At 40.9% G+C, this 25,203-nt stretch overlaps 1 protein-coding gene across 3 annotated transcripts in view; it reads left to right on the top strand.

The window, feature by feature from the left end:
* Positions 1 to 25,203, top strand: part of SLC2A12 (solute carrier family 2 member 12) — a 41,650-nt gene that overhangs the window by 6,257 nt on the left and 10,190 nt on the right. For 2 of the 3 annotated variants that reach the window (XM_006136268.3, XM_025178059.2), the window contains exons 2-3: positions 3,777 to 5,114; positions 22,589 to 22,711. In XM_006136268.3, coding sequence (XP_006136330.1) covers positions 3,777 to 5,114; positions 22,589 to 22,711 — 1,461 coding nt within the window. The remainder of the gene's footprint in view (positions 1 to 3,776; positions 5,115 to 22,588; positions 22,712 to 25,203) is intronic. The other variant, XM_006136269.3, reaches the window with a different exon arrangement.

Below are 25,203 nucleotides of genomic sequence, written 5' to 3'. Positions count from 1 at the left end.
TGAAAAAACAAAGCTAATGTTTAAAATTACCAATACAATAACCATCCTATTCTTATTAAATATTGCCATGCCACAGTCATGCACGATCTTTGTGGCCTCAAGTCCAACACTGGCACTTTCCAAACTGTCTGAGGGCCACACAAACTGGTATAGTTTTTTAAATAAAAAATATGCATAACATAACCATAATATTTAGCGTAACCATAATATTTACCTCTGTGGCACAAGTAAAGTCTTTTTCCCTAGCACAACTTATGTATTAAAAGCTGACCAAAAGTGGGAACATTTTTGTTTCAGCACTGAAGTTAATTTATACCATGAACACATTTTTAGCAAAAGTATATTGGGATAGCTCAGGTGAAACCAATTTATGTTCTCTGACAATCTGGCGTACTCTGTACCTTTACACAAAACAGTGCTGTCAATAAACCTATTGGTCTTGGATTCTGTGGGCATAAATTGAGTAAAAAAATGTATTGGGTATAGTGTAGAGCAAATCACAGCAATTGAAAATAATCATAGAGCTATCCATCACTTTGAAATGGGCTAGGTATCTTTTTACCCTACATCACTCTCTAGCCAAGTTGACTGAACTACTCGTCCAAATTTGCCTCAAAAGAATTAATTGAAATACTGTCTGCACTGTGTTGCAGAAGCCACTTCCCACTGCTAAATGAGCACTCTGCAACTAACTGGAAAAACAACAGTCAATTCACTTGGCCTGTAATTGTGTGGCAGCCAACATCATGCTGAGAAAAAAAAAGACAAAAAACTATGCTGAGTGGAAGAATTAACCCCACAATAATAAACTAGAATTATCCATCAAAGGCTAGGGTACAAAAGCTTCAGAACACGCAGAATATGATCAGTCACATCTTTCTTATAGTAATAAACACTGATTCTCAGTTGTATAAAACACAGTTTATTTTGAAGTGGACATACAATGGCATGTTCTCCATTTTGTGTATTCTGTCTGGTTTTTATTCCCAATGGTGCAGCCATCAGTAACTATGTGAAGCAGAGGTGATACTAGCCCGTTGGGAGCCCTAGGCAGGAATAATTTTAGGGGCTTACCCACATACAACAGATTTTAACAGGGGAGCCGACAGCCTGTGTGGGCATCTGGACAAGGTGTGCATGTGGTGGGGAGAGAGGGGACTGGCTCTGCATCCTTGGAAGGGTGGCATCAAGCGGAAGGGTGGGGACTGGGGTAGCCAGCCTGTAGTGCAGTGCGCGCTCGCACTCCCCTCAGAGCCATACGGAGCCCATGGTGTGGCACACCGGCAATGACTGAAAGGATCGGGACTCTAGCTGTTGACACTGTCACAGTAGTAGTGGTAGGGTTGCCAGGTGTTCGGTTTTCAACTGGACAGTTCAGTATTTGAGCTCTCTGTTTGGGAAACAAATTGAGAAACTAGAACTGAGAAAATAGAAATGTCCAGTATTTTCTAAATAAGACCAATGTAGATTGTGATGTAATGTCAAGTATGTCCAGTATTTTTGTTGAAACCACCTGGCACCCCTAAGTAGTGGTGGCAGCTGGAAAGCCAGGGCTCCTTTCAATCACCAGGCCCCAGGGCAACTGTCCTGCCCCAATCAGTGGGCTTGGATTCTAAAAATTAATAGGCAGGTCCATTGAACTGCTCAATGCCCAGAGCAATTGTTTAGCCTTCTCATGCTTACTGCCAGTTCTGATGTGAAATATCTGATTTTTTTGTTACAAAGAACCCAATGATTAATGAGGAGTGAATCCCAAAGCAATTAGAGGTGTGCAGCCCAAAATTTGGCTTATCTGAACTATCCAATCTATCTCTCTGGATTAACAAAACTGGGTTGAAAATCTTAGGCTTTGTCTACACTGGCTTTGCTGACAGTGCCTATGAAATGAAATGCAGATTAGCATATTGCCATGCTTCATTTGCGTAATTTATTCAAGCCATTTTTGCACAATGAGTTTATGCACAAAAATCCTGTTTTGTGCAAGATCCTTACGCCTCTCCGGGAAAAACAATATTCTCACATGGAGAGGTGGTCCCTCCAAAGTGAGATTGAAGCATTCTGGTTAGAAAGCATGTACAGATTGAACCTCCCTGGTATGGCACTCTATGTTCTGGCAAGATTTTAGTTAGCTGGCTGTCCACTTATTGTGGGTACGGCCACATTTCCCACGGTCCCATAAAGTTGGTTTACAGCCATCAGCTCTGGCTCTCAGTGTTCTGTGCTATTATTTAGCTCTAATTTACTCCTAAATGTCTTCTTAGAGCCCAGTAAACAGTGGAATTGTTGGTAACGTTGTTAGACATTATTGACCTCCCATGGTTTGGCAAATTCTTGGGTTTGGCATCAGTTAGGGTACGTCTACACTTGATCCCTAGTTCAAACTAGGGATGCAAATGTAGCTGACTGAAATTGCTAATGAAGCGAGGATTTAAATATCCCGTGCTTCATTAGCATAAGCTCGCCCGCGCGCTATTCCGCTCACCAGCTGATGAAAACCAGAAAGTACACTCCGGGATGCGTTAGTTTGAATCAAACCCCTTGGTTCAAACTAACGTTACTCCTCAAAAAATTGCTTCATTCGCAATTTCAGTTGGCTACATTTGCATCCCTAGTTCGAACTAGGGAGCAAGTATAGATGTACCCTCAGGTACCTAGGATGCTGAACTAGCAAGGGTCAGCCTGTGCTACTCTTTTCTAAAATAGAGCAACTATGGATAAGGGTACTAGGGCTATCAGTGTGATGCCTTTTGTGGAGACTAAATTCAACTCAAGAAAAATTTTGAAATTCAAAAGGAAAAAAATGGTGGCAAAAGCCTTTTTATTGGATGTCAGTTACTTTGTCACTGTTGGGCGGGCTTACTTATTTAGGGCCTGATCTGAAATCCAGTGAAGTCAAGATAACGCTGGACAAATTTATGAGTGCGATCCTATGATGGGTTTGAGTATGATAGCAGGAGGTAAGGCTCAAAATCCCTGAGGCTGGCCCACTTCTTGTTTACGTCTCAGGTTTGTAAAAATTCATGAGACAGGGCTTCAGCTGATCGCTTGCAAGGGTCAGGAAGGATTCTCCTTCCCCCCCATTTATTTTTATCTTTTTCTTCTGGAATATGAGGGAGAGCCACATCTGGAGCTGGAACACTGGACAGAAAGGAGCAAGGTGCTGAGATGGCACTGTGTATTCTCTCTCTCAGATGCTTGGCAGGCTGATTCTTGCTCACATGCTCAGACTCTGAGCTGGCAAGTGGAAGTGACCTTGTTTTGTTTTGTTCTGTTCTTTCCCTCTGCACTGTGTAGGCGTGGACCACTTGCCAGGATTATTTGGGTTTATCTTACTTAATCATTCTCCTGGCACAGATGCACCTTGGTTCCTCCTATTCTCTGTCTGTGGCATATAACAGCCTAGTCTCTGCTGGGGCCTAATACTTCGGACCCATTTCAAGGCTTGTCTTCACATACAGCACAATAGCTGCATCAGTGCTTCCGGCCTTAAACTCTGTAACTGAATGGTAGTCACTCTGTTACTTTAAGGGGTCTTTTTCTTAAAAGATACTAAAAATAAAGGGGGAAAATGAAGCGCACTACACTGTATTTTTGTCCTGCTTTCAGCAATGCCACTTGATCTGACCAATGTTGCTGGGTTCTTCTTCATTTGATCATACTGTTTTCCCCCAAATTAGACCTTTGAACAAGATATTGACAGCAGATTTATAAAATAACTTTATTATAGATGATTAGAATGGCACAGAACTCATTTTGTTTTTCTTTTGCCATTCCAGGATGTGGAATGTTCACCTTTCTGTCATCTGCCATTGCTGCCATCAGTGGACTCCTCATGGGCTATGAACTGGGACTCATCTCTGGGGCTCTTCTTCACCTACGCAGTATACTAGCACTTTCTTGCAAACAACAGGAAATAGTCGTGAGTGCCCTCCTTTTTGGGGCCTTACTAGCATCACTTACTGGTGGATTCCTAATAGACCGATTTGGAAGGAGAATTGCAATTATTATAGCATCTTGTTTACTTGTACTGGGAAGCCTGATCTTGATACTCAGTGCATCATATGGAATACTTATTGTAGGACGGACAGCTATTGGTATTTCAATATCATTATCCTCCATTGCAACATGTGTATATATTGCTGAGATAGCCCCACAGCACAGAAGAGGCCTGCTTGTATCATTAAATGAACTTATGATTGTGGTTGGCATTCTTTCTGCCTACATTTCAAATTATGTTTTCACCAATATTTCCCATGGCTGGAAATATATGTTTGGACTTGTGATTCCAATAGGAGCCTTGCAAGCAATTGCCATGTATTTCCTTCCACCGAGTCCTCGGTTTCTTGTTATGAAAGGTAATGATGAAGCTGCTAGCAATGTACTAGGAAGGCTAAGGGCTACTTCAAATACTGCTGAAGAACTCACTGTGATCAAGTCTTCTTTGAAAGATGAACATCAATACAATTTCCTGGACCTGTTTCGTTCAAAAGACAACATGAGAGCCCGAATGCTAATAGGCCTCACATTAGTGTTTTTTGTGCAGACAACAGGGCAGCCTAACATTTTATTTTATGCATCCACTGTTTTGAAATCAGTTGGGTTCCAGAGCAATGAAGCAGCTAGCTTGGCTTCTACTGGAGTTGGAGTGGTTAAAGTGGTCAGCACAATCCCAGCCATTGTTTTTGTGGACCAAGTTGGAAGCAAAACTTTTCTGTGTATTGGCTCTTCTATTATGGCGGTGTCTCTGATCACCATGGGATTGGTGAATCTTAACATACACATGAATGCCACTAATATCTGTAGCAACCAGTCCCTGGAAGATTCCATTTTTCATGGAGCAGAAAACATGAGTGCCAGCAATCAGAGTCTCAAAGAGCAGTTTGCTGGTGTGCCTTTCCAGGGCAGAACATGGCTAACCACGCTGAGAAAATTTGAAATAGCTAAAACAGAGGAGCAGAACAGCACAGCTATGGCAGGAGGAAGGGCCTCTGCAGCAAGCCAAACAGGATCCCATGTAGTAACAGACACTGTGGAAGTTCCAGCTGCTCTGAAGTGGCTGTCTTTGGCCAGCTTGCTTGTTTATGTTGCTGCTTTTTCCATAGGTCTTGGACCAAGTAAGTGTTTCATATTTTTTATTCCTTTTAATGATTTATTTAAAAGTAAATTAAGCACTGGTGTAATATACCCATGTTGACATTACTGGAAGTTGAAGTTCTCAATCTACAGAATAAACATTGCAGTAAGCAGCAGCAGAGCAAGTTTCCACCATGCTGCTCTACCAACAGACTGTTCCTATTCTGGAGAAAACAACTCAAAGTGGGTGAGAAAGTAATTCAGGGTATGTCTACACTAGCCCCCTAGTTTGAACTAGGGAGGCTAATGTAGGCATTCAAAGTTGCAAATGAAGCCCGGGATTTAAATATCCCTGGGTTTATTTGCATCTTCCTGTCTGGGCGCCATTTTTAAATCCCCTTAGTCCGAACTAACTGCCCGTGGCTACACGCGGCAGTCAAACGTTAACTCGAACTAAGTCCTTAGTTCGAGTTAACTGTTACACCTCATTCCACGAGGTGTAACAGTTCGAGGTGTAACAGTTAACTCGAACTAAGGAGTTAGTTCCAGTTAACGTTTTACTGCCAGGTGTAGCCATGGGCAGTTAGTTCAGACTAAGGGGATTTAAAAATGGCGCCCAGACGGGAAGATGCAAATAAAGCCTGGGATATTTAAATCCCGGACTTCATTTGCAACTACGAATGCCTACATTAGCCTCCCTAGTTCGAAGTAGGGGGCTAGTGTAGACATACCCTCAGTCTCCTTTGCCCAGTCAGTCTTTGACTCCGCTGCTAAAATCGCCATGGGAGCATGTTACCACTACAAAGTGGGTTGAGAACTTTCAAAATAAAGCTATAGAATATTCAAACAAAGGTAACTTTCAGGGTGAAATCCACATCTTATTGAAATCAATGGCAATCCCAGGATTTCACCCTCAGTCATGCTTGTTATTATTATTTCAACCAGTGACCTGTAAGTGGAAAAACTCTATATCCTATGGATGTGTCCAGAGTCATTTTTAATTTCCTACACTCCACCCCTTTTCCTTTTTCTTAGCATGTAAACGGTAATACATAAGCTATACTGTGATGGCCCATAAACCCAATTTAAAATCTTATTGCTAGATGCTTTGGATGGCATAAATGAGCATAGTATCCCCAACTCGACAGGAGCTACACCAATTGACTCCAGGTGAGATTCTGTCTCTGAGTGTGTATCCATGCTCACTGTATAACCCAACCTACTACTAGGAAATGAAACACGTTTAATCCTATTGGGTAATTTCTCTTGGCCCAGACACTTCCTATCCTGAACAAAACAAACAACAAAATAGTTAAGAATTATTCAATCTATAAAATATCGATTTAAATCAAAACGAGCTTTTAGCAAAAATGCTATTGCAGAATCCTCACTAATGACAGAAAACAACTTTCCTGCATTCCCATTCACAGTGACTAAAACTACTCTTTTCCTCCTTCTTTTTCACAAACTCTTTCATATTATTTAACCTATCAGCGGCTGATTTTTTTTAAAACAATAGATTGTAAAATGTGCATGCACAAAGCCCATTATTTATTTACAGACGTTGTGTGCCTGTGTACCTGACACAAACTTGGTTTGGAAACATACTGTACTTCAGACAGTCAATTATGATAAAGAGTTTCGCATGAGCGTAACACCCCTACTGTCAAACCAAAGGAAAAAAAAGAGAAGGTAAAACCCAACAATAGCTATTTATTTAAAATGTTGCTCACTATAGGTATGTCTACACTGCAGGCTAAAGTTGAGTTAAGATATGAAACGTCAGCTACATTAATTGCGTAGCTGAAGTTGAAATACCTTAACTAAGCCTTTGGCACTGTCTACACAGCAGGAAGTTGAAGGAAGAATACTCTTACTCCTCGTGAAATGAGGGTTACAGAAGTCAGAGTAAGGAGTCCAGTATTTCAAAATTACTTTAAAATAACAGGCTTGCAGTGTAGATGCGCACTATTTCAGAATAACATGAGTTATTTCGAAATAAGCATTCAGTGTGGACATAGCCTAGGATAGCTGAACGAGCTAAACATTCATTGCCAAGAGGGTCCTAAGGGATAGCAGTTTGACAATGTTACTCCAGCATACAACATTACATTACAATCCGTATAAGGGCTCGATTCTATTCTCGGTGACACTGATGTAAATTGTGAGTAACATCTCTAAAAAGAGTTACTTCAGATTTACACCAGCGTAACAGAACACAAATTAATCCTAGAAGAGCAACCAATGAAGAACTATCGGTATTTCAATTACTGTCATTTAACAAGTTTTCTTAATACAAGGATTAAACAGTTTCTTAACATGAAACAAAATGTGGGCATCTGTTTTATTGGCATGGACAACTTATTCCAGCATTGGGGATGCCATCCAGTGTGCCTTCAACAAACAACTGAGTTCTGAGGGCTTGAAAACAGATATGTTTGAACAAGAGCACATTTGCCGTGTACACTGGATATTCAATCAATCAGAATATACTAGGGTATCTATACAATATAGTAACTCGATGTCCAAGGTTTAGCTAAAACTGATTAAATACAGAAAGCTCAGATTAACTGAACCAAGGAATTGCTTGAGTCTATGAATAATAGAGGGCTTTACATATTGTAATTATATGTGCCATGTCTGAAAGGCAGGCTAAGGATTAAGTTTCATATGTAACCCTTGGCTTTTTCTGCTTGCAACTGAAACCCTTTCACAATATTTCAAATGTGTAGATTTTGTCTGGTAAATTCAGTTTTCTTAATGTTCGCTTTTAAAACAATCCCTTAGTTATATAAATTGGCCCTTTTAAAACGTTTGGATTTCTCGTCCCCTGAACTGGTTGCCCTGTCTGCTAAATGGTTACTTTTGAACCATGGCCCATGTGGGAAATAGAGCAGAGGGGCCTTGCCACAGTATATCTGTTCCAGGACGTTCTAACTGACAAAGCCACACAATCTCCATGGGGTACCCAAATGTTGCAGTCTTCAGTGGAGGCTTCACTACCCTTTCAATGAGTATGGAATGCAACTTCCTCTCCATGTCTGGCTTGCTGTGTTGGCTGATATGAAGGAGGGGAGCTAGGAGTACCTCACTTGGCATCTCTGTTTTCTCTTCAGTATGGCACAGGAAGGGAGATGGGATTGTGCCTAGCTTTGAAGGGAGCAGAAGGTTCCTTGCACCTACCACCTTACCCAGCTGGGCCATAATAGCTGTCTATTTAGAAAGCATATGATATTTAGAGTATGTGTAGTTCAAATCCTTATGAAAAGTACATGTGATTCCATCAGGAACATAGCACAACATACACTGGACATATCATTCAAATTCAAATCTTTGATGTTCTTTTTTTCCCTATTGCACGTCAATTTTTGGCTCTAATGTGAGATCCAGTTAGTGCCCACGCTTTCTCAGTAGCCTTTTTGTTTTGTTTTATATTTTGTACCTCACTGGTTCCTTCTTTTTACCAAATTACCAGAAACAATTAGACTTTCTTTTGATCTGCTCTGCTAAATATCACTGTTACTATTTATAAAAGCACTCAGACATAACTGTGATGAAAAAGAGACAGATTTAAGCCTTTTTGCATTGTAAGAGAGTTGTAGAGAAGAAAGACTATGTCTAGTCCCATTTTAATCCAATATATTGTGTATTTATATAAACAAGCCCTTATGCAAGATAAGAGGGACAGCTTTATTTGTCTGTTTTGCATTAAGTTTAAGTGCAATCCAGCTTCTTGCATACACTCGGTTTCAGACAATTATTAGAGCACATTACTAGCATAATAAATCAGTGTTGCACCACACTGTTGAGCCGCATACATTGTCTCTCTGACAGCGCTCACAAAAGCACCACAAGCTCCTATTAACTAAGGTGCAGGTATTAGACATACTTGACACACCTTTGGCTTCTTTACTGCTGGTTGCCAACATCTTGCATTTCAAAAAGGTCAGATGGAGAGGAGCCCCCTTCATGAGGGAAAAAACACCTGAACAGCAGGTAAGTATCAATCCATAGTCAACATGAAGTTGCGAAGGTGAGGTAATTGAGGTGGAAGCTTGTTTGATTTCAGTAAGTGTTTGCAAAGAGATACAGGCCCTCGGTACATACATGCAGGCATAAGAACTTGCTACACATTGGACATCAGAAATTTGAGCCTACATATGATACTGTGCCTAAAACAAAACACGGAACAGAAGTAGGATGCTGAGTTTAATGTTGTACATAAATGTACATATCTGTATACGTTGGCTACATTGAAAGCCTGATGCAATAGTGAAAAATTATTTAATATCAACCAGGAAACAAGCATCTTTTATAGCGGGTTTCTGTTCATGATTACATATGACCACATCCTAAGGGAAAGAGAATTAACTGGAATAATAGAAAAGCAAGTAATCTATGGGATAATTATTTGGGGACAGAAATAGAAAGTTCTTTCTTGTAAATAATAGCAAACTCCTCCATTGCTTACCATTAAGTTGTGAGACCATGGTAATGCAAATTCCTGACAATGAGACTATTTTCCTAAGTGAGACCCATGAACTTGAGTGTGAAATTCCTGTTGGTTAAAAACATGTCTAAAACAAAAACATGCACCACCTGGTGTTTCTCCTCCAAACAACACAGATACTTTCAGACATGGTATATGTATGTACAGTTCCCCACTAGCAGTAATGGAATGGCACCTGTTCTAATTCTTTGTCCCAATCCGATCCCTGTGTGCCACTTAGGACTGAAGTCCATGCTGCACAAAGAGAATGGAAAATTCCAGTAAATCCCCTCCTGGGATCATTCCCAGCACCTGGAATTTACAAACAAAAACAAGCAAACAAATGAGCTGGCAGAGAGAGATCTGGTGTGTGCCTTCCCGCATCCTCTGGCCAGGGATTGTCTAAGGCCAGAGTAGACTGGAAAAATAGCCATAGCATGATATGCAGTTGTAGCCAATTGCTGTGTGATCTGTAGAGGACCATAACTAACTGGCATAAGTTAGAGTAGCCTTCAGCCAACTCAAACCTGCAGCAAGACCAAGGCCAGGGCAGATTATCAGGTAGTCATAACTGGTTTCTTGACGGCCTCTCACTAAATTGGGCAAAGCACAGCATGTATGGCAAGGTCTGATTTATTCCAACAAGTAGGGTTGCCAGATGGTTTAACAAAAAACACCGAACACTCTCTCCCCACTCCCCCTCAAAAAAAACCACCGGGAGAAAATTCTGTTGAGAAAAAAAAGGGGGCAGGAGACCAAAGTTGTTGAACAAAAAAACCAAAAAGGGCACCGTGCCTTTAAATGGCCCCACTCTCCACACCCCCCTGCTCCTGCCAGACGCGGCAGGGGAAAATTGTCCCCGATGGGCTTCCATCCAAGGGAAACAGGAAATACCAGACATTTCACATGTCCAGTATTTTCTGGTGTTGTTTTATTGGACAGGGGACCCAAATAACGGACAGTCCAGGCAAAAACCAGACACCTGGCAACCCTACCAACAAGTGTAATTCAACCCATGGGAATAGGAGCATTACAGAGTATGAAGAGAGCTGACAGCATTTGGGGCAATGGCAGAACTAACACAGATAAGGGGAATTCTTCACACAATTCTGAAATTTCAGGGAAGAGCAACTGTGCAGATAAGACCTATACCCCTCCCAGAGATTGTGAAGCTATGAAACTGACAACACTGATTTCTGTTATAGGAACACCACATGCAGACTATTTCTCCCAAAAGAATAGATATGCTAAGTAACTTTAGGCATTTGGTGCACATTTAAAACAGAATGAAACAGTCAGTTTCACTTCTGACTCTGGTCAAACCACTGATGTGATGCCAAGGATGATATCATGCTCAGATGTATGATCAAGCCCTCCAGCCCAACACATTGCTGTACATTTGGCCTAATTTTAAATGGGGTCATCATGTCTCCTTCAAGACACTAGAAAATCTGGTAAAGAAGATAAGTGAATGAGGAAGCATAATTTCTTGCAACCTCATTACAGTTGTGTAAAATTGAAAAATGTGGATCAAATTAAACATTCCATAATGTTTTTGCAAGGGGCTAATGCTTGAAAAATAAAACAAGTAAAATGTAAAGCAAGTCATTTTGAATTAAAAAAAAGATGCATTTTTCAAAAATGTCAAAATGAAATATTTTGATTTTTTTCTTCCCTGACTGAAACAATTCTGCAGATTTGACATTAATTTACAAAATGTTTCAGACAAGCCACATCTGCATTTTTCAGGGAAAAAAGTTTCAGCCTTAAAATCTTGTCCACCTCTGAACATAACCCATTACTCTCAGTGATTGTTTTAGTTGGATATTATTTCACTATGAAATAGTATATGCCACATGGCCTTACAATAGCTTGGGAGACATTGATAGAAGATGAGTGTTCTATAGCTCTCATTAAGATCTCTGACACTAGACAAAGTAACATTTCAAGTTTTTATAAGACATTAATTTACTATATTTATTTATAGTGCTCAGAAATCTAATGTGAACACCCATTCATGCTACACTGTTCCTTTGTACATTTGTTTGAAGCATTGTATTTGTAAGTTCATAAGTTTTATATACTCTTCATGATCTTGCCTTACAGTTCACACAAATAAAATGTACAAAGTTTACATGACGGAGAAAAAAGCAAAGTGCTTAAAGTTAATCATGTGCTTAAGTGCTTTGCTGGATTGGAGCCAGAATGCTCAAATCTGGAAAGTCTCAGAGGGGTAGCGGTGTTAGTCTGTATATGCAAAAACAACAAGGAGTCCTGTGGCACCTTAAAGACTCAGAGATTTATTTATGCACAAGCTTTTGTGTGTAAAAAACACTTTGCAGATTCATTAAAAACCGCTTTGTCTGATGCACACACATACATCTGATGAAGTGGTTTTTACTCACAAAAGCTTATGCCCAAATAAAACTGTTAGTCTTTAAGGTGCCACAGAACTCATTGATTTTGCAAACCTGAAAAGCATGTATTTAGTCCATTTACGGTATAGAACTCCCTGCCCCGTTCAAATGAAATAAAAAAGTGGCATATTTTAGGGTTAATTTTTCCTTAAAAAAATTGATTCATGTTCAGCGAAGAGTTTGCTCTGTTCTTCTACACTGATGTTTTGAATTTGGAGTAGATAGAACTTATCCAGTTCACTGTTCAAGTGTATTAAAATTTAGTCTTCATTTCATATCATGTCAACGGGCTGGTAGGCAGCAATGTAATGAGAGTGCATGCTGAAACACAGGAGAAAACACTTGCTCAGGAGTGAACACCATTCATATGCCAGCATTCAGTATGAGTTTTCATAGAATACTTGATGCAAGTAACATGCCAGCTAGTTTGAATTAACCTTGGGTAGTCTGAAGCTGAATTATAAGCATCACAGAGCAGTGTCAGTTTTCTAAACTGACCTTAAATTAATCTCAGCCCGGGTGGTGGGATAACAATACATTGTTTATTTTATAGCAAGAAAGAGTTTTATTTAATCTATGCAAAAGAGTACTGAAAAAAATCATAGAAATAATTTTTCAAAAAATCTTGAGTTTTCCAGTAGTTCGATTAGGATTCAGTTCTGCAAGGTATTGAGTCACCTAGCCCAATTCAGCAAATCACTTAAGCATGTGCCTAGCTTTTAGCCAGGAGTAGTCTCTTTCTGTGATTTCCAAGGGCCTATCACGTGCTTCAGCTTGAATATGTGATGAAGTGCTTTGGTACATCAGGTTGAAGTGCTTGACGCCTGGAAGGATCATGCCTTTAGCTGCCTCCAAACAAAAGAGTTAAATGTTGAGAGCATAAACCTAATTCTGCTCTCAGGAATACACCCAGGGAAGCCAATGCTTAGCACACATGGAACAAAGTATTGAACTTGGCTTTGTTAGAAGAGAATTGACAAGGACTGACACTAGCTGCCTATTTCTATAAAAGACCTTCAGCACAATGGATTAAAACTTTATGCCTTAATATTGGGTGTTTTGACCCCAATTCAGCAGGGTACATAAGTGTATGTTTAACTTTAAGCTTTTGCATAATCCCTTTGACTTCAATGGAATTATTTGTGCTTAAAGTTAAGCATGTGCTTAAGTACCTTGCATAAGCTGGGCCTCTGGTAGGTGCAAATGCAGTTCCATATTGCTATGTCATAGAGCAGTACTGTGAAGTGGAACTCATGTAGTTCCATTGTGCATAGTGGGAGGTTGCATGTAAGGGAACCAGACAGGAGGTGCAGGCAGGACCTGAGAGGGGTTGGACCTGTTTAGTTAACATGTGTAAAGTGTTTTGAAGGGGTAAAGCACTACATACATGCTGAATATTATTTCGTAGTAGGAATCGTAATGCTGCTGACCCAAACTCGTGTTGAATTCATTTTACGAATGCATGCAGATCACCTCATTGATATCTACTTTCTGTAATAACAGTTCATTCTAATATTTTATGTGACTGACATTTTCCTCTGCCAGGCAATACACAAATAAAAATATAGAACCTTTTATATGCTAACAAAAAGCCACTATTAATTTTTGAATATTTGAATTTAACATTTGCCCTTCCTGTAGAGTAGGTCAAATGTTATATTCAAATATACAGTAATTGGTGGCCTTTGATTATCATCGTTTCACTTCACAGTCGCTGGAGCAAGGCTGTACATGGTCATTGTGACATTGAATTTTGTGAAAAAGCTTAGAGACAGTGGGTCAAATTCAACACAGTCCAGTTTCCACACTTGGGAAGATGAAATTTCAGTGCTCCCTTGACCTTGTGGAGGCTCAGTACAAAAGCCCATAGCAATTTTTATTAAATAGGACCCTAAGTGCAAATACACACTACTCTATTTCACCTGCAAAGATAGACACATTGCATCAAGTTCACAAGTTTATAGATTATGTGAAGCAGACCATTGAAGCGGGCATATTTTTCAAGGAAACAAACTATCAGGAGCATTGTGATGACATATAAAGAAAAATGAAACCTGCTTCTACTGCATTTTGTATGAGGACTTGATCTTGCATACATGGTTGGGTTTAAATTTAAAACATGAGTAGTTACACTGAAGCCAACCCACAGAGTTAGTTGTCTACAGGACTGGGGCTTTAGTCTCCAAAGTAACTGCCTCATCATGTTGGTCTAGATTTACACCTGTGCATCAGTGAGAATGATCTAGCTCATTAGATGCAACTACATGCTATGGGGAATTTGTAGGTGGGATTTAAAACAAATAAAAACATATGCCGTATTGCGCATGTCAGCCCCATCACTACAACCTTGGCCTTCAGTGGGAGTTGTAGGATCACATCTCAAAGGAAGATGCTCAGAAGACAATCAAGGACAGATATGTCCAACACAATCTCACTTCATACAAAGGAAACTTTTTCCTGTTAACAGACTGCACTTTCTGTTTGCAAGTATCAAGACTAGAATTGTCTCTGTTCCTGTGACTCAGTCCCTTCTGTTCTGGGGATCCCTCAGGAGTAGAACACACCCTCTCTTCTGTACTAGAAAAGCAGGTACATCTCCCCAACCCAAGTTGTGATTTTTTCCCCTCTCCATACTTTGTTGGAGTGAAATATGCAATAATCCTGAATAGTCCGTGCATATCTGGTTTATGAATTAGAGCCTCTGAGCTTTTATGGCCATTCCGGTGCAAATGCCTCCCAGGATTATCGTAGATTCAATATTCTGAACAAACACCCACAAGTAGGAATGCACATGCCCCATTTTAATAAGAAAAGGCATTTCTTAAGCTACAGAATGTGACTTATTATAAGCAATCAAATTTTCCCTTGGAAGCTTAATTTTTTCATTCTTGTGTGCTTGCCTGCCAAATGGGCTGTTTGTTGATGGGGCAGCATGAATGTTAACATGGATAAGAACAAGAAGGACATTTGGTCCTGCCATGAGGGCAGGGGACTGGACTCGATGACCTCTCAAGGTCCCTTCCAGTCCTAGTATTCTATGATTCTATGACATAGAGTATACCGTAAGTGGTAATAGAGAGAACCTTTACCTCATATTTCAGAGTTTAAACTAGTTAGGATGAAACCCGATGGAGACAATTATTCCATATCATTCTTCTGTGGGGATTCTCACACTTTCTTCTGAAACATCTGGTATTGTCCATATTCAGAGATAGCATATTAGTTTATAAACCTGAGTCCTGATGTAGTATGGCAAATTTTATGTTCCTTTATCAGCTCAGCTGCTGACAACAGTCATCATTGTTTACATCAGCAATGGGCAACCTATGGTAGTGAACAGGCTGCATGAGTAGCCTTCCTTCATCTCAGTGGGCCACAAGATTGTCATAACCAAGATGGTCTCCCAGGATAGTGCAGTTTTACTAACTGAGCTTGCATACCTAAAATTGGTGGGGTGTGCCACTGAAACTGTAGCAGCACTTTGATTGGATTGCAGAGGGAGTGCAAAGCTCTCACAGCACACTCAATATTGTGTGCAATCAGCACACACCTCACTTCACATGCCCTTGCTTTACGTGTGCCTCACTATAGTAATACTGGTAGGAAAATACCTACATGGACAGAAACCAGTGGAATTTGGCAACCATGTAAGAAGGTAACAGTAAACAAAAGCGTCTTGGAGGCTACTCACAGAATCCGAATTGGTCATATGTGGCCCATGGGCCACAGGTTGCCCACCACTGGTTTACAGGAAAGCAATCCACATTCATGACCATTCTTTTTCTTCCACATATAACTGCATATATTTGAAAAAAATTATATTGCTTCCTAAAGACACAAGACTTGCAACAGTTGTCCAGTGTCTAGCACACAGAAATCAGGCCATGGGTTCTAACAGAGATGCTTAATTACTCTGTTCTAAAATGAATTGGAGGAGTAGACAGAAGGAGGAATGAGGAAAAAAATACATGTTTTGTGATTCAGTAAAGGGCTCCTCAAAGGGATCTAATTATTGCTCAGCTTGTCTTATCATTGATGCTTATGGTTTGGACACACACTCATTACTTTTAAGGACTTGAACACTCACAATGCTGCATGTCTTCCATAAGTGGCTTCAGAGATTTTGCCAAAGAATTTATCATGGGAGAAGAAACAAAATGATATTTAGATTTGCTGCTATCTACTCTCTCCCTGCACCCTAGGAAAAAAAATAATGATTTTAAGATTTGCTGCACCAAGCCAGGCCACAGGTCCATCAGTTCTTGTGTATGGCTTTCCAGCTGCAGCTAATGCTCATTTCAGGTGAGTAAAGCAGAAAAAAAGATACCCAAAACACCAATGTTCCTAAAAAAGTGTAAAATGAGGTACATGGGAAAACCCCAATGAGCTGGATTATGCACTGAGGTTTGAGATTTGATTACCTTTGAATTAGCTTGTTAGTTTTACCAATGGTAATTAAATGAAGCCCCTTTTTCAAGTCTAATCGCAGTACTTAACTTGATGTGCTTCAACAGCAATGAATTCTACTGTTTGATTAAAGGCAAAGTAATATATCATTTCACTGGTTCCATATATGCAGACTATTAATCTAAAATGGCCACTCTTGTCATATTGTGGGATAGAGCCTAAAGGGAGGATTGCATTCATTACACAACTTTTAAGGCCAGGAGAGACCTTGATGATCATTTAGTTTGGCCTCCTGAGCAAGACCATCCATAGAATTTCATTCCATTATTCATGCATCTTAATTTACTCTGGGCTGAGGTTTTGCCCTTAAAGGGCCAGCGCAGGGTAGCCGCCCAGTCACAGTCACATTCAGATGATCATATGCATTGTAGTCAGTGTCAAAACTCTGTATGGGAGCTGTTATTGGGAGTCACATCATGGCTCTAACCTCACCATGCAATTTACAAGCGTGCTTTGCCACAGTGCACTGTGTCTGTCTTAAAAACAAAAGGTTCTAGAAATCAGAATCAGTTATGGCAGGATTGTCACTTTTCCCGTGCAGGAAAGTAATGGGGCAAATGTTCCATCTTGTTCCTCTGCATGGGCTACCAGCACCACTAGTCTGTGGGAGTGGGGAAGATGGCAGGCTACATGAGCTGCTGTATCTTTCCCTTCTCTCTTGACATCAATTTGAGAGGAGTAACCAGAGAAGGAAGAGGAGTGGGTAGAAGTAAAGTGCTGCTAGTAGGGGGCAGCAGCTGGTTTTGTTCTAAGCAGGAAATAAAGGCAAACCAGGGAAGGAGTTGTGACACTGCTCACTCTTTGAAAGCAGTATAAATTGAACCACAAAAGTCTCTTATAGTGGAATAAAAGTGTCTGCACCGGGATTTAAAGTGGCACAACTGTGCCCATGTTGACAACCCCTCAGAGTCACAGAGCTACATGTTCAGTTTAGACCCCATGAGATGTGCTCCAACTGTATCTTACTCTTCATGAAGTCCCATTGAAATCAGTGAAAATGCCTGTGAAATAGTGCACTTTTTTTGGTAAGCAGACCAGCATCTGGCCTCCGATAGTTTAGCAAAATGTGGAGATGTCCTGCATTGTGAAGCCATGTCTACACTAGAAAACTATTTTGAAATAACTAAATTCGACTTAAGAACTCCCACTTTTACAAAATCATAATAGCATGTCCCCAATACGAGGAAGCCTCGAAATTAGTCCAAGGCAGGCTCCATTAATGTGGACACGCTACCTCGACTTACAGCCCCAGCAAGCACTGGGGAGTAATTAATTCAAATTACTCTTGGGTGTAGTTATTTTGAAATAGCAGCACTGGAACATTCACACTAATGCTATTTCAAAATAACCATTTTGAAGTTAGTGTTACTCCTCAAGAAAAGCAGGAGTACAGATTTCTAAATAAGCAGCCCCTTATTTCAAAATCTGCTAGTGCTTGGTAGTGTGGATGCTCCGCTTATAAATTCGACTTAAGGGGGGTGTATTTCAAAATAAAGCCGTAGAGTAGACCATGGCTCAGGTACCTGATGATCTAGTTCTTTGGAAATATTCAGAGCCAGGAGACCTACTGGAGAAAGACCTAAGGAGAGTTTGCCATCAGAGAAAACTTCAGTCACTAACCCTCTGAATCATTTCTTCTCTGAGTAGTTTCAATGTTGTTCCTTGTTTTTTATTTGCTTGCTTATTTCTCTCCTTAACTTTGAAAGTTTTTACATATAGTCTAAGCAGCCTTTTTGCCAAGATATATTCTGCCCACATTTTTAATGGGATAATCCCCTTTTCTGCAGTTTGGCCCTTCCGTCGCTAACAGTCCATTCCATCCCTTTCAGTCCTGCATACCTCTACCTCTTTCATTTCTAAATTGCAAATCCACCTAATCTCTTCTCATAATTTATGCTGCTAAACCCCTGAATTCTTTCAAGTACTCTGCTTTTTAAATCAGTTAGGCCTGATGCTGCACAACACAGGTTCGGGAATGGAAAACACAGGGACAAGCATTCTTACTGAAAGCACTGCTGGTTCTGCTTACTAACAGGGGTGAGGACAGAAAGGGGACTTCGTAGGCAAATGCCTAATTCGCATATAGAGGGTCACACTTAACACCATGTAATTCTTCAAATATACTTGTTTTTACCACCCTCTGCCTCCACTGAGTGGGTTTTTTTTTCTTACATTTGAGTGTAAGTGAGAGAACACAAAGGGCTATGAGACATATTTTCACTAAGGGCCTCATCCAGAGCCCACTGAAATCAATGCGACTTTTCCATTGCCTTCAGAGCCTAGATCTCAGCACAGAGGCTTCTCCTTAGTCTGCATCAACACACTCAAGCTGAAGGTGCAGTTCCCACCACAGGTAAACATACGTGTGTTGGCTTTGATCATGCTAGTGCACTAAAAATAGCAGCATATCCATGGCAGCAAAAGAACATAAGAATGGGCACACTGGGTCAGACCAAAGGTCCATCTAGCCCAGTGTCCTGTCTTCCGACAGTGGCCTATGCCAAGTGGTCCAGAGGGAATGAACAGAACAGATAATCATCAAGTGATCTCTCCCCTGTTGCCCAAACAGGAGACAAACAGAGGCTAGGGACACCATTCCTACCCATCCTAGCTAATAGTCATGGATGGACCTATCCTCCATGAATTGATCTAGCTCTTTTTTGAACTCTGTTATAGTCATGGACTTCACAACATCCTCTGACAAGGAGTTCCACAGGTTGATGGATGGACTAACTGTCCAAGTAAGTAACTAGGGACCTGGCAGGGATTGTACCAGGGCAACTAGTTCTTCTCCCCACCTGCACCACTACAGCTACACAGCTATTTTAACATGTTAGCTCAATCAAAGCTAGCAGATGTGTCAGTCCCTGAGCTGGAAATTACACCTTGAGCTTGAGTACTGATGCACCCCCTATTCTTAACTTCACTCTTCACCAACATTGCCTTGGCTCACATTCAAGTTGAAAAACCACAGCTTTAGCTTTGTGCTTTCTGCTGCATGCGCACCACTCAAGGACTGTCCAGATATGTGATGTGTGTTATTATTTAATGCACATTTGAAGCAATGCTGGAATGCTGTATGTGCTGGAGGACGGGCATTCTTTTTGACCCAGAATTGAGGTTTGGGTTTATTGTTATGGTGCTAAATGCATTTGCTGAACTGAGTGCCAGGGAGCAGTCAGTTACTCTGCAGTGGCTTTAGAGATGGGCTAGTTAGATTTTTCAGACCTTTTTATGGGGACTAGATTCACAGCTCTCAGTAATAATTATTGTGACAAACAGAAGCTGACACCTACTTATTTCAAAATAAATGTTATTCCTCATGAAAAACAGGAGTTGTTATTTCAAAATAACCAGCCCATTATTTCAAAATCACAGGCTTAGTAGAGGGCAGGCTGCACTTGTTATTTCAAAATAAGGGGAGTTATGTCAAAATAACTCCTTAGGCTATGTCTAGACTGCAGGCTTCTTTCGAAAGAGCCTCTTTCGAAAGCATCTTTCGAAAGAGCCTCTTTCGAAAGATTGCGTCTAGACTGCAGGCGGATCTTTCGAAAGAGCAATCCGCTTTTTCGAAAGAGAGCACCCAGCGAGTCTGGATGCTCTCTTTCGAGGAAGCCCTATTTACATTGAAGAACGCCTTCTTTCGAAAGAGGAACTTTCGAAAGAAGGCGTTCTTCCTCGTGAAACGAGGTTTACCGCCATCGAAAGAAAAGCCGCGTTCTTTCGAAATAATTTCGAAAGAACGCGGCTTGAGTCTGGACGCAGGGGAAGTTTTTTCGGGAAAAGGCTACTTTTCCCGAAAAAACCCCTGAGTCTGGACACAGCCCTAGTGTAGACCAGGCCATAGTTATCCCAAGAGGAAAATACAGCGCCTTTTGTGCCTGCTACAACTGCTGCTTCATGGCAAAAGGACAAACAGTGGTAACAATTCCAGAAGGTATCAAAAGCCATACATTATTTATGGTTCAGATTAGGGGAAAGGATGAACAGATCAGGACAGAACATATTAGTGGCTTATATTTCTCTACTTCTCCTGGAGACTAAATCCAACCCAACTAAATCCATAGCCAGCACAATGTAGGAAGCTTTATCTGCATTCCGCCCACCCCCAAGAATGTCTTTCTTTCCCACCTTTGTCACTGCTGTGGTGTAATGAGCTCTTTGTGCCCTGCCATAAAGAAATCTTTTAGTCCTATTGTGTGTGGCATACGACACAATGGGCAGTTCTATTTAAATTGGCAGTTTCCAGTGATTTTAGTGTAAGAGTACAGGAAACAAGCAGTGTTCTACCAAAAAAACAAAAAAGCATTAAGAGCCCTAAATCCAGAGTCCTGTGACCAAACACTTGAGGATGCCTCTGCCTCACCTGCATGTTCTCCTGGGGTGTGTCTAGACTACATGCCTCCTTCGACGGAGGCATGTAGATTAGCCAGATCGGAAGAGGGAAATGAAGCCGCGATTAAAATAATCGCGGCTTCATTTAAATTTAAATGGCTGCCCCGATCTGCCGATCAGCTGTTTGTCGGCAGATCGGGGGAGTCTGGACGCGATGCCCCGACAAAGAAGCCTTTCTTCATCGACACAGGTAAGCCTCGTGAAACCAGGTTTACCTGTGTCGATGAAGAAAGGCTTCTTTGTCGGGGCATCGCGTCCAGACTCCCCCGATCTGCCGACAAACAGCTGATCGGCAGATCGGGGCAGCCATTTAAATTTAAATGAAGCCGCGATTATTTTAATCGCGGCTTCATTTCCCTCTTCCGATCTGTCTAATCTACATGCCTCCGTCGAAGGAGGCATGTAGTCTAGACACACCCCTGATGTTGTCCATTCCTCCTGCATATGTTATCACCGTCCTCCAGCTGATCTAAATTGTGCTTTGCTGCCAATGACCAAAAGGATCTGTTATGATAACAACAGATTGTTAGGGCTTGGGAAAGGCCTAGAATTGTTGGGACAGGTGGGCACAGCACCTGCTAAATCAGCACTCCATCACAGGATGCTCCCCCTACTCGAATCTAGGGTTCTCCTGTGGCTGGCTACACCAGTTTTGAATCATTTTGTACTGGTGGTTTGAATCATAAAGCATGGCCAAAGATCAGGGCCTCTGTCTTCAGTTCAATTTGTGCAATCCAATTAAAATTGCTATGGGTACGTCTAGACTACACGCTTCTTTCGAAAGAAGCTTTTTCTGAAGAATCTTTTGAAAAAGCTTATTTTGAAAGAGATGTCTACACAGCCATAACTTTTTCAAAAAAGCAATCCGCAATCTGGATGCTCTCTTTTGAAAAAGCCCTCTTTGCAGTCAAGAATGCCTTTTTTCGAAAGAACTCTTTCGAAAAAAGGCATACTTCCTCGTTAAATGAGGTTTACCGCTGTCAAAAAAACTGCTGCGTTCTTTCAATTTAATTTCAAAAGAATGTGGCGGCAATCTAGACAGGTGAAATTTTTTCAACAAAAGGCCACTTTTTTCGAAAAAAACAACAACCCTGTAGTCTGGACATAGCCTGTATGACTAAATGAAGTCAGAATTTGGCCTTGTATGTATATGGATATTAGAGTGATACAATAATATATAGAAGTCAAAGGCAAGAGACCCATAAAACAAGAATAAAAGTATGTTAATCATATCTATCTTAAGCTCAAGAGGAAATAAAGCTTTATATACAGAGAGTGTACAGCTGAAATAGCAAATTTGCTGTATTTTTGGCAGGCATTCATAATCAGTATAAACATGCAGTGCTCCTCACAAGCCAGTTGGTTTTGCTGTTTTGCTGCCTCCACTTCCATTTACATTTATTCTGAGAGATGTTTAGTCTGTTCCCTCTGTGCAGGGATAGGACACTCAAACTATGCCTCACCTTTCTATATGTATTGTTATGCACATGCTTGAAGCAGGAAAACAGTATTCTAGTGTTGGGCTACCCTGCGGAATACCCTATAGTACAGCAGTTTTATTGACTGAATGTTTGTCCCATGACTAAGGTACCATGCACAGTGTGGAGCTCAGGCCAATATTTCATGATCAGCACCACAAAACAAAATCCGATCACTTATTCAGATGTCTAATTATGGATTTATGGGCCTAATTTTAGGCACTCAGACTTCCTATCAAGAACAATGTCTTTTTTCCCCTTCTTTTCAGTGACCTGGCTAGTGCTGAGTGAAATTTTCCCTGCTGGGATCAGAGGACGGGCCATAGCTTTAACCTCTAGCATGAACTGGGGTATAAATCTCCTAATATCCTTGACATTTTTGACTATAACTGGTAAGAATTCTTTGTTTCTTCTTGAGCCTATTTTCCCATTACTGGGCTTTGTGATGCTTTTCAGGGTACATGTCCAGCATTGTATGTCACCCTGTTAGCTCTGACCCTCATCATAAAAAGAAACTGTTGGTTACATTAAAGGGTATGTCTAGACTTACTTTCACTTTCGAAAGAAGATATGAAAATTTGGCGCTAATTTGCATATCTTCTTCCGATTGCTTTTTCAAAAGAGTTTTTTCAAAAAAGCAAGCAGTTGAAACGCAGTTCTTTTGAAAAAAAACCCTTTTTTCAAAAGAACCTTCTTCCTCAAAAATTGAAGTTTACAAGTTCTTTCCAAAAAAAGGGTTTTTTTTTTTCCGAAAGAAGCACGTCTAAACTGCTTGCTTTTTTGAAAAAAAAAACCTCTTTTGAAAAAGCGATCGGAAGAAGATATGCAAATTACCATCAAATTTGCATATCTTCTTTCGAAAGTGAAAGTAAGTCTAGATGTACCCAAACTGAGTGACAACTCCTAGCCACGCCGGTTGGTTATGTAGCACTGACAGGCAGAACCAAACCTGGGATCTCTTGAGCTTAGTGCATGAGCCTTTACAGCTTGAGCTAGAAGCTGGCATTCCAATTAGCCAGCCCCATAGATTCCTGAGGATTCTGCCAGGCCTAACTTTGCCTTGGTGAACTTCAATTCATGAATACTCCAGAAGCATCTCTCTGTAGCATCTAGACTATCACTAGATGCTATATAAAGATGAGATGATACACTGAAAATGGTTACAAATTAAAATAAAAGTGTTATCACACTTTCTGGAGAGAAACTTACCATGTTTTAACGAATATAATCCATAGGTTATATTCATTTTTACAATCCCCCCCCCCCCCGAAGGGTATACTCAGGTGTGGGGTATACAGAGATTTTTTTAATTTATCAGGTGGTGAGCTCTCCATTGCCTCTTCCTGTGGCTGCACAGCTGCCAGCCTCCAGGCCGGGGAGCACTCACTCCCCGGATCCTGCGCAGCCGGAGGAAGGGGTGGGGGAGCGCTCATCTCCCTTCCCCCTCTTGCGGCTGCCCAGGAACCGGGCGGTGAGCATTCCTCCGCCAAGAGGCTGGCGGCTGCGCTGGAACTTGGGGCAGTGAGTGGCTAATTCCCCCCCCCGCCCGCCCCGCACTGTAAATATACCCCCTGCAAATATACCCCCGACACAGAAAAGTCATGTATACCCCGCGGGTTGTATTTGTGCACGGGGTATACAAGATTTTTTTTACTCAAATAGAAAAAAACGTGGGGTATATTCGGGTGCAGGATATATTCGGGGGCGGGTTATATTCATGAAATTACTGCACAAATACGTAATAGGCTGCAATCCTTGTCTAAGGCAATCTTCTCACCCATGGCCACTTCTTAGTGTCAGCAACCCACCATTTATGGATCCACATGGATCAACCATTCATGGTTATAAACAGCACTGAACATTTTGTCGCATCAGTGACAGATAACCAAAGTGCCTTTTTGCTCCTCCTTATCGTCCCCAAAGTTAGTCCTTTCCATTACTCAGAATGAACCCCTGGGGTTTTGATTCCTGGGTCTACCTATGCTGATTCCTCATTCTCATGTTAATTTGCTTCTTCTGTTTACTTTCACTACAAAATGAATCGTTCAGTGTCTCTTGCATTATTGTGCTTAATTTACATCCCAACGAGGGAGATAATTTTTTTCCTCACAAGTGGGAGAGTAACCCGTTTCTCCCTTTGGTTACAGTTTTTAAAGCATAATACCAGTCCATAATTCCCCCCATAATGTTAACACAAATGTTTCACAAGGATACTAATGACCAGTGTATCACTGGCTTTCATTGGATACCTCACACGGCATTCCTTACAGATAAACACTCTGACAGCAGTATGTTAGGTGTCTTTCAGGCCTAATAATTGTTACTGATATAGTAGTGAACTACCAATGGGCCTCTGTGTCGGTGGGAAAATGAATCTTCCTCATATGCACAACAGTCAATGAAACTTAAAAAAAAAAATGCAGGGGCCACATTCAGAGATGATTTGCTGGTGAGTCTTCCAGACCCATCAGAGAGTACACTAGATCAATTTAGACTTCATTGACAGCACTGACTGCTTTCCACTCACATACCAGAAAGTAGGAGATAAACATGCCTGAGGAAGTGCAATGGAATCAGAGTTGGGGTACGTCTACACAGCACCCTAAACTTGAAATCAGATATGCAATTTGTGCTATGCAAATTGCATATTTTATCTTGAATCTATTTAAAATAGCTTATTTTGAAATTTGACACATCTACATAGTGCCAAATTTTGAAATAACACACTGTTTCGAGACATCCCTTATCCCTCATGCAACAAGGTTTACCGGGATGGTGAAATAGCATGCCTGTTATTTCGAAAAATATTTCAAAATAACAGGCAGTTTGCGTAGACGTGGTGTAGCTATTTTAGGATACCGCTGGTATCCTGAAATAGCCGTGC

Source organism: Pelodiscus sinensis, chromosome 3 (genome assembly GCF_049634645.1).
Source record: "Pelodiscus sinensis isolate JC-2024 chromosome 3, ASM4963464v1, whole genome shotgun sequence".
NCBI lineage: Eukaryota > Metazoa > Chordata > Testudines > Trionychidae > Pelodiscus > Pelodiscus sinensis.
This window is presented reverse-complemented; position numbering and strand designations above follow the sequence as displayed.